General features: G+C 46.7%; 3 protein-coding genes across 5 annotated transcripts in view; 1 reads left to right on the top strand and 2 right to left on the bottom strand.

Annotated features, from left to right (window-relative positions):
• The window catches only part of CEP89 (centrosomal protein 89), a 79,308-nt gene extending 78,363 nt beyond the window's left edge, over positions 1-945 (bottom strand). Inside the window, exon 1 of the mRNA XM_082677011.1 lies at positions 814-945. Coding sequence (XP_082533137.1) covers positions 814-852 — 39 coding nt within the window. The 5' untranslated portion in view covers positions 853-945. The remainder of the gene's footprint in view (positions 1-813) is intronic.
• Positions 946-1,161: 216 nt separating this feature from the next.
• On the top strand, positions 1,162-4,672 carry FAAP24 (FA core complex associated protein 24). 3 transcript variants are annotated; one of them, XM_082676932.1, is made up of 5 exons: positions 1,162-1,245; positions 1,533-1,651; positions 1,773-1,912; positions 2,088-2,240; positions 2,981-4,672. In XM_082676932.1, the coding sequence occupies exons 2-5, from the start codon at positions 1,546-1,548 to the stop codon at positions 3,227-3,229; spliced, it is 648 nt and encodes a 215-aa protein (XP_082533058.1). In that variant the 5' UTR covers positions 1,162-1,245; positions 1,533-1,545; the 3' UTR covers positions 3,230-4,672. The 3 variants fall into 3 exon arrangements, with proteins under 3 accessions (XP_082533058.1, XP_082533057.1, XP_082533059.1); XM_082676931.1 differs by having other exon boundaries at positions 1,219-1,341; XM_082676933.1 differs by lacking the exon at positions 1,533-1,651 and having other exon boundaries at positions 1,232-1,245.
• A 149-nt stretch (positions 4,673-4,821) lies between these two features.
• The window catches only part of RHPN2 (rhophilin Rho GTPase binding protein 2), a 57,064-nt gene continuing 36,541 nt past the window's right edge, over positions 4,822-25,344 (bottom strand). The window contains exons 5-15 of the mRNA XM_082676934.1: positions 23,531-23,608; positions 23,033-23,157; positions 21,292-21,458; positions 18,972-19,159; positions 18,408-18,564; positions 16,708-16,827; positions 15,016-15,210; positions 10,662-10,738; positions 10,162-10,308; positions 9,696-9,851; positions 4,822-5,525 (exon numbers count right to left, since the gene is read on the bottom strand). Coding sequence (XP_082533060.1) covers positions 5,259-5,525; positions 9,696-9,851; positions 10,162-10,308; positions 10,662-10,738; positions 15,016-15,210; positions 16,708-16,827; positions 18,408-18,564; positions 18,972-19,159; positions 21,292-21,458; positions 23,033-23,157; positions 23,531-23,608 — 1,677 coding nt within the window. The 3' untranslated portion in view covers positions 4,822-5,258. The remainder of the gene's footprint in view (positions 5,526-9,695; positions 9,852-10,161; positions 10,309-10,661; positions 10,739-15,015; positions 15,211-16,707; positions 16,828-18,407; positions 18,565-18,971; positions 19,160-21,291; positions 21,459-23,032; positions 23,158-23,530; positions 23,609-25,344) is intronic.

Here is a 25,344-nt window from a genome sequence, read left to right as displayed (position 1 = left end):
AGTATTAAGTTTATGGAGAACTGGATGTAAGTAGGTCTGGGGTTTCACCAGGCAAGTATGGAAAAGGGAGACAGGAGCAACGCCATTGCGGTGGGGGGCAGTGGTTACAAAGAAGTATCATAGGAGGAGGGGTCAGAGAATGAGCCTGGAAGTGTGCGCCCGCAGTGCCAGAGTGGCCATGGTAAGGTCTGCAGGGAAACATTCTAGGCAGAAGAAAGAGCAAAGACAAAGGCCTGAATAAACCTAAAGGTGGGAATAGCTGGAGCGTCTGTGTGTGTGACTTGTGGGCAGTGGGCACGATCAGAATTGCATTTTAAAAGAATTCCTTTGGCTGCTTTGTGGAGAACGGACCTAGGGGAAGGGCGGGAACGGAGACCGAGAAATAGGGAGGAGTTGCTGCAGCAGTGCAGGTAGATGATGGAGGGCGGGGTGGGAGCGGGGACGGCTGCCAGATGCATCTGGTGGGTGGAATCTATGGAACTTGCTGGTGGGGTGTACATGGTGCGTGGCGGAGGAAAGAATCAAGAATGACTTCCCACAGAGGAATATTCAGTAGTGGAGCAAGTTTGTGCCGGCAGGAGTGAACTCCCGACACCGGAGCGAAAGTTACACGTGAGACAGGACGAGTCCTATCGACTGAGGCCGACACTGGGATAGAGGATCCGTGTTCCAAACACGAAAATTCAGGGCTTCTCGAAAGAAAAACCAATTCCTCTTGTGCCGCTACCTTGCCTCCATCCCAAATCCCAACCCCTTCCCACTTAACTCCCGGCCCCACGGGCCAGAGCGCAGGCCGGGCGCAGATATACTTACAAACTGCCTCTTGCCACCTCTCCGGACCCCCAGGAGCATCCTTGCTGCGGGGGTTGGCCAGACCGGCACTGGACTGACGAGCAGATCTCAGAACCGAGTACCACTCCCTAAAGCGCGCCGCCTCCAACGGGCCTAGCCCCAGACGCCTTTTGTACGCAACGGACTTCGCAACAACCACGTCTGCCATTGGCTCTGCTTTTCCCAAGACCAATCAGAGCGAAGGTTACTGCACACCCGTCGCTCATGGCAACCAGCGGGTACTCTCAAATCCTCTCCAGGGCTGAAATTGTGTGCGCTGTTCATTCTCTTATTGGCCAGTCACGTGTCGATCTCTGAGGCCATAGCCTATCCGGCGCCAGGGGAGGCAGAGGACGGGCAGGATAAAGGACTTGGAGAGCGCGCAGGAGAGAACCCGGAAGTGGGGCGCCGCAGGTAATGTCGCGGGAGACCCAGAACTGGGCCCTGGCCGGCTCGGCCCCCGCCCTGGACTGGATGGAGGAGCCACGGCGCGGGAGTGTCAGGGGCCAGGCAGGTGACGCAGATGAGGGACGGGGCTTCTAGGGCAGGAATTTCCTGGTTCTTAGACTTTGGCTAATAATCAACCTCTTAAAGAACACACTGCAGACGGGCCCCTGCCAAAGAGGCCGGGGCTGGGAGTGGAACGCGGGGCCGTGTGCCGGAGAGCCTGCTCAAGTGCCGTCTTGTATTCCGCTCATTAGATCCAGGCAGCCGATGGAAGGGAACACCCTTGATGGCACAGGCCCCATGCACGTGCCGTTTGGGCACATTGTGGCCAATGAGAAATGGCGCGGGTCGCAGCTGGCACAGGGGATGCAAGGTCGGTGGGCTCCCTCTACTAAAGCCCTCTCTCACCTTAGCCCACTTTTTAAAAACGTTCTACCTATTGCCGTCTTTTCATCCAAAGCTCACGGAACTTATTTTCTTTTCTGTATTTTAAGGAAAAATTAAACTCGTTTTTGAGGATGGCCTGACACCGGTAGATTTTTACTTGTCTAGCAGATCCTGCATTCTTTATATCACCGAAGCTGATTTGGTGGCAGGAAATGGCTACAGAAAGAGACTTGTTCGGGTTAGAAACGTAAGTACTGAATTAAAGAAACAAATTGAAAATGGACTTCTATCCCCCCTCTGTCTATCCCTTGGAATAATTTATATAAAACCATTGGCCATTCCAAGCACCCTTGGATAGCTTCTTAGTCTTGAATGGAATTTTGTTACAAAATAGTTTCCTGTCTTTTTTTTTTTCATTGAAGTCCAGTAAACTTCAAGGGATTGTAGTAGTTGAGAAAACTCACATGAGTGAACAGTACTTTCCAGCCGTACAGAAATTTACTGTGCTGGATCTGGGGATGGTGTTGCTTCCAGTGGCCAGCCAGACGGAAGCGTCCTGTCTCATTATCCAGTTGGTAAGTACTGATTCCTACTCCTCCACGATAGCCCTGTTAGGACTCTTGACTGACCTTCCTGGACCTGCTACTCTGACAGACAGCTGCCCTTATTATAGGTACAATCCATCAGGTCAATCTCTGTCAGTGACTGGTTTGGTTTCTAAAACCTTTTTGAGGAGTTTAAGTTCAGAAGCTGCCTCTGCAGCTATCTGAGCTTGCCCTCCATTCTAGGCAAGTATGTAACAAAGCAATCAAGTTGGAGACCTGATTTTAGCCTCCCAGGCTGTGATGACTCCATCATGCACTATTCTGCACTTAGGCTGGTGACACTGTCAACAGCTTCTTCGCCTCATCCACACGTATCTTTTTCTTCTTTTTTTTTTTCGGCCGGGCCACGCGGCCTGTGGGATCTTTGTTCCCCGACCAGGGTTCGAACCTGCACCCCCTACATTGGAAGGGCAGAGCCTTAACTACTGGACTGCCAGGGAAGTCCCGCCATGTATCTTTTGTCTGCACTTCTGTCTGCAAGTTCATGTGTTGGGTTTTTTTAACCTAGTGGTTTTCCATATAGTTCATCTTTTAATAATTTTACTGATGCCTGAAAAATTATATTCATGTTATATATGAGAATATTTGCAGTGGTGAATCACGCTGAACCAAATGGAAAAACTAAAACTAAATTTCCACAAAACAGAATTTTAAGAAACCTCCAGTCCTCTAGAGGGCACTCATGTGCTTTTCCTTTCATCTCGGTTCAGGTTGAAGAGCAAACCAAAGAGCCCAGTAAGAACCCTTTACTCAGGAAGAAACGAGCTCTGATCTCCGAGCCAGCCCTCCTTCGAACTGTGCAACAGATCCCAGGAGTCGGGAAAGTTAAAGCTCCTCTCCTGCTCCAGAGGTTTCCAAGTATCCAGCAACTAAGTAATGCTTCCATCCAAGAACTGGAGCCGGTGGTTGGACAGTCAGTGGCCCAGCACATTTATGCGTTCTTCACCCAGTCCAGGTGATGGCTCTTCCCACGGCATCTCCTTTACACCACGAACCACAGGATCTTGTTTTCTTTCACATTAAGAAACAATATTTCCTCTCACAGAAACTAGGGAAGGATGAAGTGAGGCCTGAATGGCACCTGCCAGTTGTCCTGCCCTGCTTTCTGGGCTCAGGTATTTACTTCAGGTAGTGTGCCCCAGATGGCACTGCCCGCACCCTGCTAGCATGAAGAGGGCTGGTGGACACCTTCCTAAGGGAGTCGGTTTAAACAGGGACTCTCAAGATTCAGCAAAAAGCCGGCTTGGGCAGATTTTAATGTGTGACCTTCACCTGTATCTATCATGGAAGGTGGTGGATGTGACCATCTAAAGGAATCAAACCTACAATGAATGAAGCACTGTGTACCATAAGCCCCTTGTTCCTTCTGGCAGAGCCACTGTTCTTCAGGTCTGGTCTTAATACACCTGTGCTTTGAGGGTGGCTGCCAGTGTAGACAAACAATTGTCCTGCCTTTTTTCTTCCTTCCTTCCTTTCTCCCTCCATCCCTCCCTCCGGGTAGCTGCACAGTTTGTTTGTAATCACTGAGCATGACTTCTGAACACAGAAAGCCTGGAGTCCAGAGTTCCCATTTTAAAATAAAAAGCCAATGTGTGCGAGGGAGGGAAAGAATGTGTTTGTAAATGTATCGCCCAACAATGGGAAGAGAAAAGGGAAAATGGCAGGTGTAGCTGCATCCAGAGAGGAGAGCCTGGGGATCAAAATGTACAACTGCTCATTCAAAAAATAAATACAATTAAAGAGGCTATATGTTTTCAGGGATACTAAGGTAACTTGAGAGCTAAGTCCTGTTTTGTGAAATGTTAGTAATTTTTAAAAATCAAATACAATAACATTTTGTGCATTAGGGTAAAAATGATTTGAAAGAGGAGGGAATTAAAGTGAAATCAAAGTGGAAACCATTAACTCAGGCAAATGAATGCATTTATGTAAATATTTATACAAAAATAGCCCTAAGAGCAATGGATACACTTTCCCAAATATGGTTGTTTCCCTTTTGATATTACACACTAGAAAATATTTAAGTTTGTTAATTCTCAAAATTACATGTCGATATATTTTTAAAAGCTATATAACTTGTACTATGCCAACAGTGAATCTTATTAGAGTCACAGTGTCATCAACATATAGCAAGAGAAATCAGTTGGTAAGAATGTCATTTTAAAAAGTCAAATAGAGCTCTAAACTTGAATCATTTACATCCTGACCTTATACAATGTTTTTAACCCTTCTTAAAGACGCTTAAAATATACAACTATGTACTTTCTACTTTAAACAAAATGAAAAATGTTTTGAGTATCAAACAGTATATTATCTACCTTGTAGACAGCATCTTCATCTAACACTGCCACTGTGTTAGCGACTTTTAAATGACATAAAATAGAAGAAAAGTTGCTCCTAAATGGTTGTTTATCTAATAAGTCATGACAAATTTGGCACTAGACTTTATCTGGAAACAGCATTCATATTATTTAGAAATAATAGTAAAATCTTGTTGTTTTAGGTTAATGAATTTCCCTTAGGAAGGAGCTCTTTGGGACAGTTTTTAGTAACACTAATTTAAGTCTATCATTATTGTCCCTTGCCCTGCCTTAATTTGGGGTCATCTGAATTCTGAGTTAAGGAATTATCCATCTATCACCCAAGTCTGGAAACTTACAAATAGGACCAGTATAGGAAATCCTAATTTAACTCTGATAGTAAGTAGCTAAGAGTCTTAATTATAGTCGTTAAAAACAGCCATATGTCCACATTATTCTATTTACAATACTTTATATAATAAATAACTTGCAGCAATATGGTGAGACTCCCCTAATAAGTTTGTTTTCCACAAATTTCTAGAGGTTTCTTGTTACTGTCATTCATAAAAACATATCAATTGTAGGTTTACGCTGTGAGAAAATGGGATTTGAGAATATTTAGAAATTTTCCGCTATGGCACAAATATGAAGGCCCAGTCAGCACGGGAAACGCTTTTGTTTCCTCACGTTAGTACAAAGAACTGTCAGAGGTGAGAAGGCTGAACGGAGAGGGGAGCTTCTTCTTGACCGGAGGCCCCGCAACCCTGACCCCAACCGATGGGAGGCACAAGGTGCTGGCCGACTTCTGTCTGTTCTTGTTGGTGTTCCAACTCAAAAAGGACAGCTTTTTCGAGATTTTCTTGGTTTTATCAGTTTTATCATCATCATCTGTGGCTAAGCAGATCATGGAGTAAGTCTTCTGCATTCCCACAGAGTACGTGGCACATTTACTATGCTGCACACAGAAAAAGAAAGAGAAAGGTGTTAGAAGTCAAGATGTCAGAGAAACGATTGCGAAGTTTGAGACTCAGATTCTGCACTCATAGCATCCTCTTTACAATGACGTTGACATAATTCTGAAACTCAGTGACAAATGCTTATACAGAATTAGGTTCTTAACAACAAGGACAATTCTTAAGGAATATACTCAGTAGTAGTAATTTAGGCTAGAGACCACTACCTTTTAAGGTTATTACATTTGGAAAAGTAATATATACTCATGGTCAATGATATGAAAATGCATGAGGTGAACAGTAGGTGTCCCTCCTACCTGGGCTTTCAGGCTCTTCCCCTGAGGTAACCACTATCTGTTACACTTTTAGAGATAACATTCATATACAGGTATTGATATGTGTGTAAGTATAAATCACCATTTGTCTTTCCTTAGGAATACACCACACACACTTGTCCGCACCCTGCTTTCTTCACTTAATGTATCCTGGATTTCAGCGCACACCAGCAGATACAGATCAACTTCATTCCCTTTAAAGACAGTACAGGGTCCTGTGATGAGGATATTAAATTTTTCCAATTTTTTAAACGTGAAATAAACATAACGTCAAATTTACCATTTTAACCATTAAGTTCTGTTTATTTCACCGGTTTAAAGACATGCCCTCCCATGTGCCTGGACCCTCTCACTCCCTCTCTCCTCCAGGTATCCCCTCCTTTCTGCTCTCCTGTCTCCTAAACCTTTCCCATCTGCACACAAGCTAACTGTGCTATCAACACACACCTTTGAAAAACTCTCCTTTACCCCTACGTCCCCTCCCAGCTACCACCGCAATATCTCTGCTCCCTTTCACAAGTCTTCCCTTTCTCTCATTCACTTGTTTCCTGTCCTCATCCAGCATGCTCCCCACTACCCAGTCCCCAAATCTTCCTGGGGCACCTCTCTGACACTCTCAGGGCCTTATGGAGCACAGCTGGAAACCACTGCACTCGTCTAAATCTTAGATTATACAGATGAGGACCATGAAGCCTGCTGAAGGTCAAACAGCTTATTAACAGCAGGCAGGGCCTGATTCCAGGTCTTTGATTCCAAGCCTGCGATTCTTTCCACGACATCAGTGGTAGTCAGAATGGTGGTAGTCTCCATTTTCCCGAGGCTCAGAGCAAGTCTCTGACGCCCGAGGTCACGGAACTGGTGAAAGCCAGGATTCAAATGCAGGCAGTCTGAATACAGAACCCTTGCTTTCATCCCTACGTCAGATTCTTCATTGGCCTGGTTCAATCAGAAATGTGACAGGACTAACAGATACGCCTTTCAGTCTCTTCAAGGGCAGGGCTGCTCTCTAAAGATGCAGGTCCTCCGGCTGTGCCTAACAGACCCCAGCCCTCAGGCCAGCGCCCAGCACTTTTATATATCCTCTTCTGGGACAAACTTCTTTTGTTTCTGGTTGAGACCTTGATCACTAGTCTAGCAATGCTATGGATTCCACCCCTAAAAGTGCCATTTTTCATGATCCCTTCTCCCAAGATGCTCTGAGTCCCTTGACTACTTTATCTTCTTTTTTCTAATTGAGTTATAATTCACATACCATAAAATTCACCATTTTAATACAATCCAGTGGTTTTTAGTATAGTCACAGAGTTGTGCAACCACTAATATTACCGAATTTCAGAACATTCCCACCCCCCTCCAAAAGAAACCCTGGGGAATTCCCTGGCGGTCTGGTGGTTAGAACTCCGTGCTTCCACTGCAGGGGGCGTGGGTTCGATACCTGGTCAGGGAACTAAGAGCCTGCACGCTGTGCGGTGCAACCAAAAAAAAAAAAAGAAACCCTGTCCCATCAGCAGTTACACTCCCCATTCCCCGACGCCCCAGCCCCTGGCAACCAACCACTAACCTACATTCTGTTTCTATGGGTTTGCCTATTTCTTACCAATGGAATCACACAATCATTCACTCTCCAACCCTCTCTAAGTCTGAGTTCTGTTGCCATTTCCCCATGAAAAGTGTCCTTTTGTCCTGCTGCCAAATATAATAGACATGGCTCTGCTTCCCTCATTCTCCACGTCTTAACTGTGTTCAGCACAAAACACCACTCTTTCCGGGCAGGATCTTCTTCTCTTGGTTTCAGAAGCCCCTCTTTATCCCACCGGTCTGCACCTACTTCTAACTGACCTCCAGACGCTTGTGGTGTCTCTCGGGGTTGAGTCCTCCACCCTCAACCCCTCGAGGGTACTTTCGTTTAGTATCTTACAGCTTTAAATATCATCTCTGTGCGGATAATCCTCAAATATTTAGTTCTAGGCTGACATGTGCCTTGAACTGAAGATCTGAACATCCAGCTGCCTACTTTACCTTTACATCCGGATGCCTAATGGCACACGAACCACACACTTGTTTTTCTCTCTCCTCGGCCTCCCTCAACCTTGCCCCGTCTCCCGTCATTAAGAAAAATGATGCAGTAATTCAAGCCAAAACCTGTGCAGTCCTCTCTCTTTCCTGCATCTTTTTTTTTTTTTTTTTTTTTGCGGTACGCGGGCCTCTCACTGTTGTGGCCTCTCCCGTTGCAGAGCACAGGCTCCGGACGCGCAGGCTCAGCGGCCATGGCTCACGGGCTCAGCCGATCTTCCCGGACTGGGGCACGAACCCGTGTCCCCTGCATCGGCAGGTGGACTCTCAACCACTGCGCCATCAGGGAAGCCCTCCCGCATCTTTTTTATACAAGTCACCTACAAATCCATCAGCTCTATATCCAAATTATGTCTCAGGTGCACCCACCTCTCTACACCTCCACTGTCACCCCCTAGTGGGACGGTGCTAACGTCACTGGCCTGGGTGACTGCCACAGCCAGCTTGCTCTGCGGCCACCCGGCTGGCCTCCAGACAGCAAGACGGGCTTCTAAAATAAACATCATGCCACGTCACTCCCCGTCTCAAAAGGTTTCAAACTCCCTCCACTGCCGATGAAGCCCTGCCTCCCTCCCACCGCATTTCCCTCCACTCTGGCCCTTGTCAAGATGCTCCGGCCGAAAGGCCTTCTTTTAGTTCCTCTGGCAGGTGAAGCTCATTCCTGCCGCAGGGTCTGGTCTCTGCACCTGTTGGTGCCCCTTCCCACGTGCTCTTGTACCTCTTCACATGGCTGGTTCCTCCTGTCACTCAAGCCTCAGGGCAAGCCCTGCTCAGGAGCCCCTCCCAGCTCCAGTCATTCTAGCACATGACACATTTTATTTCCTTTACAGCACGTACCCAAAATCACAACCACTTATTGCATATTTAGTGCCAGCTTTGTGGGGGCAGGGACCTTATCTGTCTAATTCCAGCTGTAGCTCCAACACCTGAGAAGGGCCTGGCACACAGTTGATGCCCAATCGATATTTGTTGAATGAATAAACACATACTGTTCTAGAGGGAAGCGTCCAAGGTACATAACTGAATGTAGCAAGCACAGAAGAGTGCGTATGCCACAATTCCTCCGACTTGGGGAAACAAAGGGATGTAACTGTGCACATGGACTTGCACAGGCTCAGACGCTTCCCAAGATCTCCCAGGAAACAGCTAACACTGTCCCGGACGACGTGCGGAGAGCATCTTCCACACATCATCTCAAGGCCTTCTGTATCAATTCAGTATTTTTTTTAACCATGAGTATGTACTACTTTTGCAATTGAAAAGAATTTAACCAGAAAAATAAATCAATTGGTTCTTTTATCTATAGCAGGGGTCCCAACCCCTGGGCCGTGGACCAATACCAGTCCACAGCCTGTTAGGAACCCGGCCGCACAGCAGGAGGTGAGTGGCAGGAGAGCAAGCAAAGCTCCATCTGCCACTCTCCATCTCTCCCCATCGCTCCCCATCGCTCACGTTACCGCCTGAGCCATCCCCCCCCCCCGCCCCACCCCTCATCCGTGGAAAAAGTGTCTTCCGCAAAACCGGTCCCTGGTGCCAAAGAGGCTGGGGACCGCTGATCTATAGGATTAAAAAAAAAAGCTTTCCAGTGATCTCTCTGACCCAAGTTGAGCACATCCCAGTGATGACGCGCTTAGGAGTTCAGTCGTTTGTGGCACGTTACAAATGCGGGCAGGAGGCAGGGGTCCGGATAAAGACCTCTGGGGCTGGACTCACACTGACTTCACTCCACGTCGCTGTTTGCTGCCAGGGGCCGTCAGCACTCACCATGGACGATGTGGCATCCAGGAGGCTCACGACCTTCATCTCAATGTCGTTCTGGCCAAAGCTCTTCAGCAGCGTCATAACCTCACTCACAGTCAGCCACTTACAGTCCACGTCTTGAATGGAAACAATATAATCCCCTTCCTTGGCTCCTGCCACCTATGAAAGTATGATTTAAATAAAGGTCAATGTTCTGTTCATTCAGATCCCTAAAGCAGTTCCCAAGTTCATTAATCAAATAGTTATCTGCACAAATTTGCTTCAAGAAGGCAAAAATGAATCCTTTTCTCTTTGGGCAAGAAAGGTATGAGAGACCTTTCACATAAAGCAAGGCCTTTTACATAGAGGAACCCTACATTGAATCACCCACATACATTTGTTTGGGCAGCTCTCTTTATATTTTACCAGTTTCTCTGTCTGCAAAGATGCCAGGGAGTTTTGCTCCCAATTTAGAAGGGTCCACACTTACGGCAGCAGAGCAGTACGGATCCAGGAAGTGGACTTGAACCGGGGAGTTTCCTCTCAGGGTGAACCCCAAGTCTCCTTCTTCTGCAGTGAAGTGAATGCTTCGAGGAGGCGTCCATCTCTTATTAGCCGAAAACACAGATAAAGGGCCCTTTGGAATAGAGCATCATTAGCTGTAGGAGCTGAAGGCTGAATCAGGAACTTTTGAAAACCAAAGGAAACGATGCCTTATTGTCCTTACAGATTTCATTCGGCCCTGCTCCGAGACTAATGATACCATCTGGGATAATACGTGCTACGAAGTGATACAAGAATGTTAATTGCCATTTGCTCTAAAAGATCCAACATATTTAAGATAAAATTATCTTTTTAAAATTATCTTAAATAATCTTATATAACATCTCTAATTAAAAATCAAAAACATCTAAAAGTAGCCTTTTACATACTTGCAATTTATGAAACAGCTTTCCCCTCAAGTCATTATGAAATAAATGTTCAACATACCAGCTTCTGGAAGAAGTCCGTTACTGTCACCTTGGAGAACTGTGGCGGTATAATTTCAACCTCTCGCTCAGTTTTAGCTGGAAAAGAAGATTAAAAGTAAAAGCATAAATGTTTCTCTAATTGAAAGTTATCCTTGAAAACTCAGGCCTAACTCCATTTGGGTATCTACTATGAGCTATATCCCACTCTGGGGCTGGGACAGAGTAGTGGCAATAAGACAAACTCCCTGCCTTCGAGGAGCTTATTTGTATCCTAGGGGACATCCAATGGTATTCATAAAATCCTACTGAGAAGTAACCTACGTTTCAGGTGTGGCTGTTATGGAAATACCATGCTTTCAGCACAGTTTCGGGCGAGATGTGCTTCCTCTCCTCAGTATTAATGTGTGATGCGAGGATTTCACAGTGAGAAGTGGGTTTGCCAAATCTCCACTATCATATTCACAGCAGGCTCAAGCCAACCCTTCCCATGAGGCTAGTCAGTGTCTAACAAAGGATCCCAGTGCAGGCTAAGTATACATGAACAACAGCATAAAAAGAAAATATGGGGAAGAAGACTGGCACTGCCAAGAAGACTGACACACCCCTGTATTCACGGGACGGCCCTGTGGTTTCTTACAAACGAACTGCTTCACACAGCATTGGGCTCAGACAGGTTACTCATCCACTACAAGAGTGGTGCCACCACCCCCAGAAAGCCTCGCCAGGAGCTGTGCATCTCCCTCCCCCTGTGGAGGTTGTCTCTACTGTGTGGACAAGGGGGTCAGGGAAGTGGCCTGTGTCCATGAAGGAGAATCCCTGAGCGCCATTCCTGTTTCCACCAACCAGCTTCGTCACCTGGAACAAAGACTTTGATCTCTCTAAGCCTCCACTGCCTCATCTTTAAGATGAGGGTGATACTAGTATCACCCTCATAGTACTGCAGAGCGAGATCTCACTTGTATGTGGAATCTGAAACGGCCAAACTCTTCAAATCTATTTACGATAAAAACCCTCAATGAAGGGGGTATAGAGGGAACAAATCTCAACATAATAAAGGCCATATACGACAAGCCTTGAAAACTTTACCTCTAAGATCAGGAACAAGACAAGGATGCCCATTCTTACCATTTTTATTCATCATAGTATTGGAAGTCCTAGTCATAGCAATTAGTCAAGAAAAAGAAGTTAAGGCATCCAAATCAACAGTAAAACTGACACTATTTGCAGATGACATAATCCTACTTAAAGAGAACCCTACAGACTTCACCAAAAGACTGTTAGAACTAATGAATGAAATCAGAAAAGCTGCAGGATAAAAAATCAATATACAGAAATCCATGGCATTTCTATACACTAACAACAAACTATCCGAAAGAGAAAGTAAGACAATCCAATTTACAATTGCATCAAAAATAATAAAACACCTAGGAATAAATTTACCCAAGGAAGTGAAAGACCTCTACACTGGAAACTATAGGACATTCATGAAGGAAATTGAAGAAGACACAAATAAGTGGAAAGATAATTCCATGTTTGTGGATTAGAAAAATTAATATTGTTAAAATGGCCATAATACCCAAAGCAATCGACTAATTCAATGCAATCCCTATCAAAAATATAATGGCATATTTCACAAAACTAGAACAAATAATTCTAAAATTGGTATGGAAACACAAAAGATCCTGAATAACCAAAACAATCTTGAGAAGGAAAAACAAAGCTGGAGGTATCATGCTCCCTGATTTCAACTATACTTTGAAGCTACAGTAATCAAAACAGTATGGTAGGGCTTCCCTGGTGGCACAGTGGTTGAGAGTCCGCCTGCTGATGCAGGGGACACGGGTTCGTGCCCCGGTCCGGGAAGATCCCACATGCCGCGGAGCGGCTGGGCCCGTGAGCGATGGCCGCTGAGCCTGCGCGTCTGGAGCCTGTGCTCTGCAATGGGAGAGGCCACAGCAGTGAGAGGCCTGCGTACCGCAAAAAAAAAAAAACAGTATGGTATGGGCACAGAAACAGACACACAGATCAATGGAACAGACCTGAAAAGCCAGAAATAAACCCACGCATAGATGAACAATTAATTTATGACCAAGAAGCAAATAACAGACAATGGAAAAAGGATGGTCTCTTCAATAAATGGTGCTGGGAAAACTAAACAGCCACATGCAAAACAATGAAACTAGATCACTATCTTATACCATGCACAAAAATTAACTCAACATGGAGTAAAGACTTGAATGTAAGACCTAAAACCATATAATTTCTAGAAGAAAACATAGGTGGAAACCTCAGTGACATTGTTTTTAGTGATATTTTTGTGGATCAGACTCCAAAGGCAAGGGAAACAAAAGCAAAAACAAACAAATGGGACTACGTCAAACTAAAAAGCTTCTGCACAGTGATGGGAACTATCAACAAAATGAAAAGGCAATTTACTGAATGGGAGAAGACAGTTGCAAATTATATATGTGATAAGGAGTTACTATCCAAAGTATATAAAGAACACATACAACTCAACAACAAAAAAACAAACAACTCAATTGAAAAATGGGCAGAGGGTCTGAATAGGCATTTTTCCAAGAAAGACATACAGATGGCCAACAGGCACATAAAACAACACTAATTATTAGGAAAATGTAAATCAAAACCACAATGAGCTATCACCTCACATGTGTTATAATTGGCTATTATCAAAAAGACAAGAAATAACAAATGTTGGAGAGGATGTGGAAAAAAGGGAACCCTTGTACACTATGGGTGGCACTGTAAATTAGTGCAGCCACTATGGAAAAACAGTATGGAGATTCCTCAAAAAGGTAAGCATAGTTCATATGACCCAGCCATTCCACTTCCGGGTATTAACGTGAAGAACATGAAACACTAATTCTAAAAGGTATATTCACCCCTATGTTCATTGCAGCATTGTTTACAATAGCCAAGATATGGAAACAATCTAAGTGTCCATAGACGGATGAACAGGTAAAGAAGATGTGGTATATATATACAATGGAATACTACTCAGACAAAAAAGAAAAAAAAAAAAGAATGAAATCCTGTGACTTGCAACTAAATGGATGGACCTTGACGATATCATGTTAAGTGAAATTAGTCAGATAGAGGGAAAAAAAAGACGATATGATTGGAATCTAAAAAAATCCCCCAAAACAAATGAACAAACAAAACAAAAACAAACTCATAGATACAGAGAACAGATTTGTGGTTACCAGAGGGGTTTGGGGGGGAGGGATGGGCAAAATGAGTGAAGAGGGTCAACTCTATGGTGATGGATGGTAACTAGACTTGTGGTGGTGATCACTCTGTAGTGTATACAGATGTTGAATTATAATGCTGTACACCTGAAACTCATACGATAAAAAATAATAAAGTCAAACTCATAGAAGCAGAGAGCAGAATGGCGGATGCCGGGGACAGTGGGGGGTGGGTGCTGTGAGCAAATGTTGGTGAAAGGGTACAGAGTTTCAGTTATGCAGGATGAGTAAGTTCTAGAGGTCTAACACAGTACTGTGACTATTACAACACTATATTGTATACGTGAGGGTAGATCTTAAGTGTTCTCACCACACACACAATCACACACAGACACGATGAACTAGATTTTGAAGAAATCTTCACTGCCAAAGTAAAAACTTTTCCCTGCACCCCCTGGATCCACTGTATCAGTGAAAATTTTACTTCTTCTTTCATAATAAAAATAATTTTTGTCTGGGGGAAAAAAAAAGAAAGAAAATGGGGAAAACAGGGTAAAGATCAAGCCTTGGAGCAGGAATAAGGATGCAGGTGGCTTTCAAACTATGGAGCCGGAGGTAAAAGACAGAGAGCAAAGCGCAGTTTTCCAGAAGGCAGGTGGCACGTGGGTGGGTGTGGAGCGTAGGGAAAACGTCGAGGCGAAAGGCAGCTCCTGGGGTCTCCTGACTAGCGGTGGGGGCTGGAACCCCAGGGGAGGCCGTGAGACTTTAAAGAAAGGAATCTAGAGGAAGCAAGCCAGGGAGAGGAGACCCGCAAGAATGCCAGGAGGGGAGGTGGGTTTGGGCACGACCGTCAGCAAACAGGGTGGAGAGGAAAGTGAGGGCAGAGAGAACCAAGGTGGCAGGGCCCTGACGTCATAGGTGGCGTGTTGAGGGGCAGGAGGGGGTCGGCTGCCACCAAGGGGTCAACAAGGACGAAGACCATAAAGAAGGCCCTGGATCTGGGAAGGAGGAGGTGAGGACTCCAGGGCAAGAGCAGCACACGGCCCTGTCCCAGTGCCCGGCACACAGCGAGGGTTTGCCCAGCCCCTGCAGGAGGAACGCCCGAGCGCCCCTGCCTCTCACATGGCACACTCTGCACCTGGCACCGGCACCCAGGCCACTCACAGATGATGTCGGGAACGTCGATCAAGCTCAGCAGGTCATAGTCGTCACGGAGCTGAGTGTACTTGAGCCGGGACCGCTGGTGTGCCGCAGACAGCACCTCCTGCAGCACCTCGATGTTCCGGAGCTTCTTGCACAGGCTGGCCTCCCTCACGGACTCCTCGTGATGGGTAACAGCTCGGCACAGATGGGACTTGCCTGCCCACAGAAAATCAAGACCACAGGACACATGTCGTAAACTGCAATGTGAGTACCTCAAGGAGAGCCCGAGTGCCCAAGGATTCGCCCAGAAAGGTGGACGTTCTCTTTTCTGAAGGATCTGCCTGGATGGCTTCAGTCCCTCTAAATGTGTGTACAATATGCTCACTTGTGTCTATAAAACTTTCATTCAGCAAACATTTACCAAACATTCTAGGCATTAGAGGTAAAGCAATGACCAAAAACTCGCCTCTGCATTCATGGAGTTTACATGCTAGTGGTTGAAGACAGACAACAAGCAAAGAAATGTGTAATGGGTTGTGTGGCTATAAGGTTCTGGAGAAAAATAAAGCAGAAAAAAAAATAGGCAGATGTGGCACGAGAAGATGGGGACTGGGGAGTCGCCCTTCTATTATGGGTGATCAGAAAAGGCCTTTTAGAAGGTAACTTTTAAGCGGAGCCCTGAAGGACGTGAGGGAGCAGTCAAGAGGGTATCTGACAGAAGAGCGCTCCTAGAAGAACAGCAGCAAGTGCAAAGGCCCTGGGGCAGGAGCATGCCTGCATGTTTAAGGACAACAAGGAACTTGGGAGTTTGGTTGGAGGGAGTGAGGGCTGGAGAGAAGGGTAGGGAATGAGGCCAGAGAGGAACAGGGGCTTGACCATGGCCAGCCTCACAAGTGCAGGTGAGGAATTCTGCTCCACCTCTGGGTGAGATGGGACCACGAGGGCTCCCTGGTCAAAAGCTGGGCAAGCTGTGTGACCTCTCTGGGCCTCTGTTTCCTCAGATGAAAAATGGGGAGTCATACCATATGTATCTCATAGGGTTGTGTGAGGTTTAAGCGAGTCAATGTCTGTTGAGTAAGCACTACCTAAGCTTGGACCAGGGCGGTAGGTAAGAAGTGGTCAGATTTGGGATATTTTTCTAGGTAGAGCCAAGAGGATTCGCTAATCAAATGCGGGGATGAGAAAGAAAGATGAGGGCGGAGAATGCGTCCAAGGTTTCTAGCCTGCACACCTAGAACGATGGAGCTGCCATCCCTGAGATGGGGAAAGTGCATGTGTGGGGTTGGTGGGGACAAGATCGGGTGGAGGAAGAATTCAGGTTTGGACATGGAAAGCATACTCACTCTGAGACCTGTTAGAGACCAAACTAGGAAAATTCATTACCCGTTCTTAGGTGTGGCCTAAGAAATGCGTCCTTCCAGATTAGCGTGACCAAGGGCCATCCCCTGGACCCCGCTAGGGTGTTGGAAGATTGCCAAAGCTCTGGCTCCATCGTGGGAGCCCTGGTCCCTCGCAGAACCTGTGAGAACACAGCTCTGGAAGCCAGTTGAGGCCAGAGGACTGTGCCTCCCGGTTTCTGAATCCGGAGTGGCCACGATGACTCGGGAAGCCCTACTCTCCAGGCCCTGCCCTGGGGACCTGCGTGGAGCTGCTGGTGAGTGGAAGTATCAGATGGGGCTCGGGGAGGGAGGGAGCAGGAGAGCCGACACACACCCAGCCGCTGGCGCTGGTGAACGTTTTTCAGCGTGGCCAAGGGCGTCATCCCCTCTGGCATGTGGTCGTAGAGCTGGGACAGGCACTTCTCCTGGTGGTCCTCATCTGAGCCAGGCTTCACTGCGACAAGAACCACAGGATAAATCCCTTCTTGCGGCTGCGGTGCGGGCTCTAGAGGTGGCACCGCAGACCCACTGAGAGATCCCTCTTTCAACCACATCCCCAGGTTCCCTTCTCCAGCTTTACAAGGCACTTGGGATAATAGGTCTCCTTTCCACCCCTGGACATACCCAGGCAATCCAGCCCAAGGTCTCTGTGCAGGGGGCCCGGCACACTCTAGGGGCTCCGGATTTGGCTCCAAGCCCCTGCTCTCTACCTGCTCCCTATCACCCATCTTATGAACCTCCAAGCACAGCCCCACCTCAAACCTCTGGGGGCCTCCATGCCTGCACCCTCCCTGGCACGTGTCCCCTCCTGACCTCACCAAACCACCCACTGCTACCTCAACACTTCCGGCCTCTGTTCCAGGGCTCACTCAGATCCTGTTCTCACTCTAGCTGTCCTTTCCCTCCTCGTTCAGCTGGAAAAGTCCTCCTCAGAGTCCCCAGTCTAACTCGAATGGCACTGCCTCTGATGAACCATCCATGCCTACACCAAGGACTCCAACTGCTGCCTCATTTGTGTTCCTACCACAGTGACTGAAGCACTGTATTTCGGCTGGTTTACATGACTTGTCCTGACTAATAGACCATAAAATAATACTAGCAGGAGCAGCTGACACTTCCAGAGAGCCCACCATATACAAGGCACTATTTAGCTTTGCATAGAGGCATTTAGTTTTCACAACAGCCTGTGAGATAGGTTCTCTTCGTGTCCCCATTTTACAGATGAGAAAACTGAGGCACAGAGCAGGTAAGTAAGTTGCCCAAGATCACCCAGCTAGTAAATGACAGAGCTGAGATACGAACCCAGGCAGTCTTGGCCCCAGAGGTTTTCCTTTTCGTTACTCAGAGGGCTGCCTTGATTAGCACCAATTGCAACAAAAGTCCCACCCAACCTCCGATCAGAGCCAAGACTATGGGGAGGAGGGTGAGGTACTCACTGCAGGCTGAACATTTAAGGAGGTGCCCCAAACTCAGCCATCAAGATATATATGATATTTTAATACAATTTTCTAAATATCAAAATTAATACAAAAATATTCATGATAAACAACCGATCAAAATTTTTTTTTTATTTCAGGTTCCCACGTGGCTCAGTAAGGCACCGTTATTGCTCTGTGTCCTTATTTAAAATTTTAATCACCAAGGATTTTTTTGTCTTAGTTTTGATTCATTTACAATTATAATTTTAAAATATTATCTCAATTACTGAGTTTATCCCCTTAGATTTCGTGCCTGAGGCGAGTGCCTCCCTGGTCTAGTCCTGGCCCTAGATTCCAGGTGAAACATCATCTCCATGAAGCCGTCTGTTCCATCCCAGGCAGAAGGAACGCTACCCCTCTTCCTCCCACAGGAAGGAACCACATAACCCCTAATCCCATCCTGTTGCCTGGGCCAACATGTAATCCCCACCCTCTGCCCCTAGGCTGTGAGCATCTCCCAGGCAGGTAGACAGCTCTCACTCAGCTCAGAATCACCCAGAGGAAGCAAAACCACACCCCTGACCAAAGCCCAGAGCCCCGAGATGCCAAGCCTTACACTGGTGGTCGATGAGGAGGGTGGCTGTGAAGTAGTGGGCCAGGGCTTCGTAGTGGTGGGCCTTCACGCAGGCCAAGCTGGCCCAGGAGTATGGGATGTTCTCCTTCACTGGCTCCTGGTTCATGGCCGTGTACAGCTGCCGATAGACCTCTCCCACCTACAACGGAAAAAATGTTGGGAACGAGGAGGGTGGCACAGGGGCCCTCACGTATCCGGGCTGCAGAAAAAGAGCCCTTTCTTCTGGGCAGCGGCCCCTGCCAGAGGTCGCTCCAGAATCTGGGAGCAACTCCAAGGTCTCCTAGCGCTGTCAGTGTCAGAGTTAACGGGGAGATCAGGCCACTGTCATTATGCTGGTTTTTAGGCTAAGCTGCAGATGGAATCAGTGATCCGTATCTGAAACACCATTACTTGCCAAGAAAATGCAAGCCAGCAGTCTGGCCAGCCTGGGCGGGCATGCTGCCCAGGTCACGGGCAAGCTGCCGTGGGAAGCCCCCGCTGCGTCCAGTGGGCCCACACCGACGAATCCCACTCACTCCGAAAGTCACGGGAAACGGCAAGGCTTACCTTGGCAGCCTCCTGAGCCACCTTCACCAGCACGAAGAACTCGTTCTGGATCCCAGAAAGGCAGATTTTCTCAAACGTGCTTTCTTGGGCTTGCGCCAGCATCATTTTGACCAGCACACTGAGCATGGCGGGACTCATGTCGTAACTTGGAGTGTGAGTAAACGTCTCTTTCAGGTAGTTTAAAACCCCTACGATTGGAATTGGTTTGCACGTTAGTTGGGGATCATATTTATTTCACCATGCTGCTCAGGAGTATGGAAAATGACAGAAGCAAAAATATAAAACTGGTGTCCTGAAGCATCTTTAGAAAAACCTGATTCTCAATTACCATAAGATCCAGCAATTCTACTCCTAGGTATAACCCCACAGAATTGAAAGCAGAGACTTAAACTGATACTTATACATGAATGCACATGGCAGCATTATTCCCAATAACCGAAAGGCAGAAACAACTCAAATGTCCATCCACAGACATGGGGATACACAAAATGTGGTATATACCTACAACGGAATAGTTCAGCCTTAAAAAGGAAGGCAATTCTGACACACGCTACAACATGGATGAAGACATCACACTAAGTGAAATAGGTCCATCACAAGGACCAATGTCGTATGATTCCACTGGGTGAGATGAGGTCTCTGGAATAGTCAAACTCATAGAGACAAAAAGTAGAATGTTTCCCAGGGGCTGAGGGGAGGGAGGCATGGAGATTTAGTGTTTAATGGGACAGAGTTTCTGTTTGGGGTGATAAAAAAGTTCTGGAGATGGAGAGTTGCACAACAATGTGACTGTACTTAATGCCAACGAACAGTAATCCTAAAAATGGTTAAAATGGTAGTTTTGTTATGTATGTTTTACCATAGCTAGAGAACTTTCGTTTTCCAACTCTCTTCCAAAACATTTATGTCTGTATCAAGCAAGGAAACCAGCCTGCTCCCTATCCATTCCTGTCTCACCTGGCACACTTGTGAGAAATTCCATACGTGACTACACATATGATGGAGGTGAAGGTAGAAGGCAGACAGAATGACGGAAGGGCTCTCAGGCGGACATGCTCACACTTAACCCCTGGGTCATTCAGAAATTCCGGGCTTTCCCCCAGAACCTCAAGAAAGATCAACTCAGCCACTCCAGTGGAAATTTTCATGCCGTAGCCCTCAGCTGACTTTTTTATGTGTTAGAAAAGTGTCACAGCATTAAATGACAATCAACCTGGAGCTGAAATAAAATCTCCAGCACAAATCCCATCTGACTGGTTCTTCTGGTGTTGCTGCAAAGCATACACTGCCCTGCAGAAGGAAGGCGACGGCTGCAGGCTGTCTGCTCCTTTCTGGGGTTCGCTCCTACTCTGTTCTCAAGCTTTGTTTTGTCCATATCTCTGGAATCTTAGAGACAGGTCACCAAGCATACCCGCTTCAGAGTCCTCAGAAAGAAAGATGAGCCCAGAAAAGGATTTACAGTGAAAGAAATCAACTCCCACGTGGAATTTCACAGTGTCGTTTCCTCCCAAGGGATCAATCATTTTAACCAAGCGATTCCACGATCAGCCAAAATGGCAAAGCCACAGTTCTTCACGGCCTTGCAGAGCAAAGTCAGATACCCCAAGAGTATCTGCCAGGGTAACACTCCGAAACAGAGTGACAAGGACCGGCACAGAAGGAAACCCGCTGTGGAGCCAGCTCAGCGCATCACACGTTGGTCTGTGCTTGTCACTGCTTTTGCCCACTATTCCCTGTGCCGAGACTGCTGGTCACAGGCCCTGCTAGAGGGAAGCGATACAGGACCCTCGAACACCCATGAGGCAGGCCTGCCCGTTGCACCTCGCCTGGCAGCCCCCAGTCCTCTACAGACTGGCACTGTCACTTGGTAGGGGGCCGAGAAGAGCAACCTTGGGTGAGCGAGCTTCTCAGAATGAGCATAACAGAAAGGCAAGGGTAGTCATATGCACCAAACAGGCACGTCTGATGAAAGAAAAAAGAAAAAGCCTACATTCCCACCGTTTGAGAAAACTTATTCTCTTCTTCGAAACTGTGTTCAAAGAAACAGTCCATTCACTGCCATCTCTGGGGCCACTCGTTTGGAAAAGATTAATCGTTAACTACTGTGTACACAAGCCATATTCAGACAGAAACAGGGTTTGAGCCAATAAGCGATTTTCTTGGTGGGAAGATACACCGGCTCTGGAAACTGGCCTGGCCCTTTCAGGCCTGTGAGGCCAAGTGTGGGCCTGTGGAGGACCCACGAACCCCCTTCAGCTGGGGTACCAGGGCCACCTGGCAGGGCCAGGGCTCTATCCCGGCAGCCCTCGCAAAGACACACCTGCGGCTCTCTGAAAGGCATCCACTGTGCTCTGCAGCCCAGCTTCTGTCTGTCGATTGCACCGGGTCCCGATCTGTGTGTACAGGGCTCCAATGTTAAACAGAATGCTGGCCTTCTCCAGCAGCAAGTTCTGTTGGCTAACCGGAACCCCCGTGAGGGAGTCATACCTATTTAAAAGAAACGTCTTTTGAGAATATGAATTCCTTGGCTAGCGAGTGCCACCTCTGGGTAAAAATGGACAGAACTTAGTTCTTGAATAAAACTCAAAGATGCACATGCAATGAGGTTTTATTTCCAAGCAAGACGACGGGTCTGATCATACTGAATAAAGACACCCGCAAGCGCAAACTGAAATAGGGATTCTCAACCGGGACGTCCTTCCATAGGTGAACGGATATACAGACTGTGGTACAGCTACACGGAGGAAAATTATGCAGCACTAAAAAGAAATGAGCTATCAAGCCATGAAAAGACATGGAGAAACCTTAAATGCACGTGACTAAGTGAAAGAAGCCAATCTGGAAAGGCTACATACTGTATGATTCCAACTATATGACATTCTGGAAAAGACAAAAAGAATCAGTGGTTGCCAGGATTGGGGGTGGGGAAGGGTGAGGATGCCTAGGTGGAAGGCAGAGGACTGTAGGGTAGTAAAACTGTTCTGTGTGATACTATGATATGATGTGGATACATGTCATTATTACATTTGTCCAAACCCACGGAAGGTAGCCCACCAAGAGTGAACCCTACTGTAAACAACGGATGTTGGGTGACAGTGAGCCAATGTAGGTTCATCAGCTGTAACAAATGGAACACTCTGGTGGGGCGATGTTGACAGTGGCGGAGGTTGTGGGTGTGCAGGGGCAGGGGCTATACGGGGACTCTCTACACCTCCCACTCGATTTTACTATGAACCTGAAACTGCTCTAAAAAATACAATGTACTAAAAAAAAAAAAAGAAGGCTTCTCCTAAATGAAATATAGCAAATCCTAACCCTTCATAATTCTTCCTGAAGTCTAAAAGACTCAGGATATGTTTTAAAGTTCACCTATCAATCAGGGGATAGATACGGAGCTTCTTCCTAATTCAACACTAAGAAGTCACATTTGGCCCTTTCACCCACGTGCCGGCAGCTAACACATCTTCAGGAAAAGTCATCTGCCTTTCCTTCCAAAAGGAAGCATGGATAGCCATCTGCTGTGGTGAAATTAAACTCTGAATAGGCCCCTTAGCTACTGGGATTTACTTTCATTTCACACAGCCCTAAGCAACTCAGAGAAGAGGTATAGCATCTCCAAAATATTTAGACAACACTAATCATGGGAAGTACCAACTCTGGGGAAGAATCCAAGGTTCTGCTTCAGTTTGTAAAATCTCATCTATTTCTGTTTGCTGCCCTTGTCACTGGGACAAAACCTGATTCCCACTCCCATGCCATCTGGGACAAGAATCTTGTTTCTTGTTAGTTCCACCTCAGAGCCCCAGTGTTTCCCCCGCGATAAAACGAGCATGAAAAAAATGCCTCTTCTCCTCGGCTCACTTGCTCTGAGAAGCAAGAAGCCATGGTCCGTTGGAGGCTTTTCCCCCTGGATCCCCTTCATAAATAAACACTGGTTTATCTACATGTCTCCTGCATTAATGGGACAGTTAGAAAGAGGAGGCCACAGTGCAGAGGAGCCTCCGTGGGACAGAGGCTCCCAGCGGTGGCCAGAGTGGGAAAGCCCCAGCCCAGGCACGTACCAGGTAAACAGGATCCCCATTTGTCGGGTGGGTGGGAAGAATCGGCTCTCAACAAACCCCAGCTGGATGAAGTAACTCATCAGCAGCTCGACCCCAGCCTCATCTCGGCTGGGCGTCCGACAGGCCTGAAAGGAAAGGAACCACTGAGGGGGTGAGGGGGTGACCGGGTGAGCATAGTGCAGACAGCCAGGCAGGGAAGATGCTCACACACACTATTTCTCTGGAGCCTAGGCCCCAGTGCTGGTATCATGAACTCTAGGAGTGATGGGCAAGGCTGGAGTGAACTCATGAGTCCTGGAACCCAGCCCCAGACATGTATGTCTGTCCCCTCTGTGGTCTTCTTATGTGGCAAGTTGAATGGACGATTCTGACAGTTCCTCCCTACCACCTCCGACCACCAGCGATTCTACAAGGCTTCAGATGAAATAATGGGATCATCTGAAGACTCATCAAGCTCTAGCAGCCACCCTCCTCACCCTGCCGCACACAGGAACATACTTGTCTCAGATCCATAAGATCTGCTATTTCATCTTCATAGAGGTAGCTATCTTCACTGTAATGTTCCAGGATAAAATCCTGTAAGAAAAATGAGATACTGTAAGGTGTGACTCAAAACCGCAAACAGGTAAAATAGTAATGTCTAAGGTCCCCCCCTTTAAAAATACATGTAGAGGGACTTCCCTGGTAGCGCACTGGTTAAGAATCTGCCTGACAATGCAGGGGACATGGGTTCGAGCCCTGGTCCGGGAAGATCCCACATGCAGCGGAGCAACTAAGCCCGTGCGCCACAACTACTGAGCCTGCGCTCTAGAGCCCGCGAGCCACAACTACTGAAGCCTGCGTGCCTAGAGCCCGTGCTCCGCAACAAGAAGCCACTGCAATGAGAAGCCCGCGCACCGCAACGAAGAGTAGCCCCTGCTCGCCACAACTAGAAAGCCTGCGTGCAGCAACGAAGACCCAACGCAGCCAAAAATAAATAAATAAATGTTTCTTTAAAAAAAAAAAATACATGTAGAATTCATAAAAACTTATGGGAGAGTGTACACTGCAGTGATTTTCTAAGTGGTGGGATTTATTTTCTTAATTTTATTTATGTATATTTAAAATTTTTGTTTTTGTTGCTTCAGTAAAAAGGGAAGTTGAAGTTATTTTTTATTTAAAAATGGGGACTTCCCTGGTGGTCCAGTGGTTAAGGCTTCGCCTTCCAATGCAGGCGGTGCGGGTTCCATCCCTGGTCAGGGAGCTAAGATCCCACGTGCCTAGCAGCCAAAAAACCGAAACATAAAACAAAAGCAATATTGTAACAAATTCAGGAAAGACCTTAAAAATGGTCCACATCAAAAACAAAATCTTAAAAAAAAAAGTGTCTTGGCAGCACAGTTAAGTGACTTGCATAAGTGACTATAAGTTCAATAATTCTAGCAAACATCACAGATATTCAGGGGCTTAGACCTTCGTCCTTTGGGCACAGGGTCTTCCTGGCAGAGGGAACTCATGTCTGGGGACTGTTACGAGGATGCTACCCTCAGGGTCTGTGATGGAAACCTTTGTGAGAGCAGCTCCGTGCACTTCCACAAACAAAGCACCCCTGTGAGACCTCCAACGGGGTCCAGCGTTTCATGACCACTTGGTGAGTTCATTCGGTCATAAGATACATTGACGAACACCTGCTATGTGCCAGGCACTGTTCACAGTGCTGGGGCTACTTCAGTGAACAAAACAAAGATCTTGCCCCATGGAGCTTATAATCTCACAAGGGAGCACAGACATTAAGTAACAGGCACAACAAATAGGTAAATTATATCATATATTAGGAGGAGGCAAGTATTACAGGAAAAAATAAGATGAGTAAAATGGGTATGGAGAATGGATTCTTGCATAACATCCTCCGTAAGTGCTGGCTCTCCCTGGCTGCAAAAAGTTGAGGAGAGAGACTGTTCATTACATTTTCCCAAGTGTCTGTGAGTATTCTTTTTACACGCTTTCTACATTAAAGACCCTTCTGCTTTTTATATGTTCAATGAATACCTACACATACACCCATATACTCTCCACTTACAAAAATGGGACTGTACTGAATGAATATACAACATTGCTTTGCTTTTTTTTTCTTTTTCTTTTTTTTGGCTGCACCATGAGGCATGCAGGATCTTAGTTCCCCAACCAGGGATCAAACCTGCGCCCCCTGCAGTGGAAGCGCGGAGTCTTAACCAGTGGACCATGGGGGAAGTCACTGAAATGGTTTTCAAATATAATTAATTATGTTATTAGTGACATTAAGTATGGTGAGTATGATCTGGGGGACAAAGCTC

Source organism: Grampus griseus (genome assembly GCF_964374135.1).
Source record: "Grampus griseus genome assembly, chromosome: 19".
Lineage (NCBI taxonomy): Eukaryota > Metazoa > Chordata > Mammalia > Artiodactyla > Delphinidae > Grampus > Grampus griseus.
Note: the sequence above shows the minus strand (reverse complement) of the source record. Positions and strands in the feature narration are given on the sequence as shown.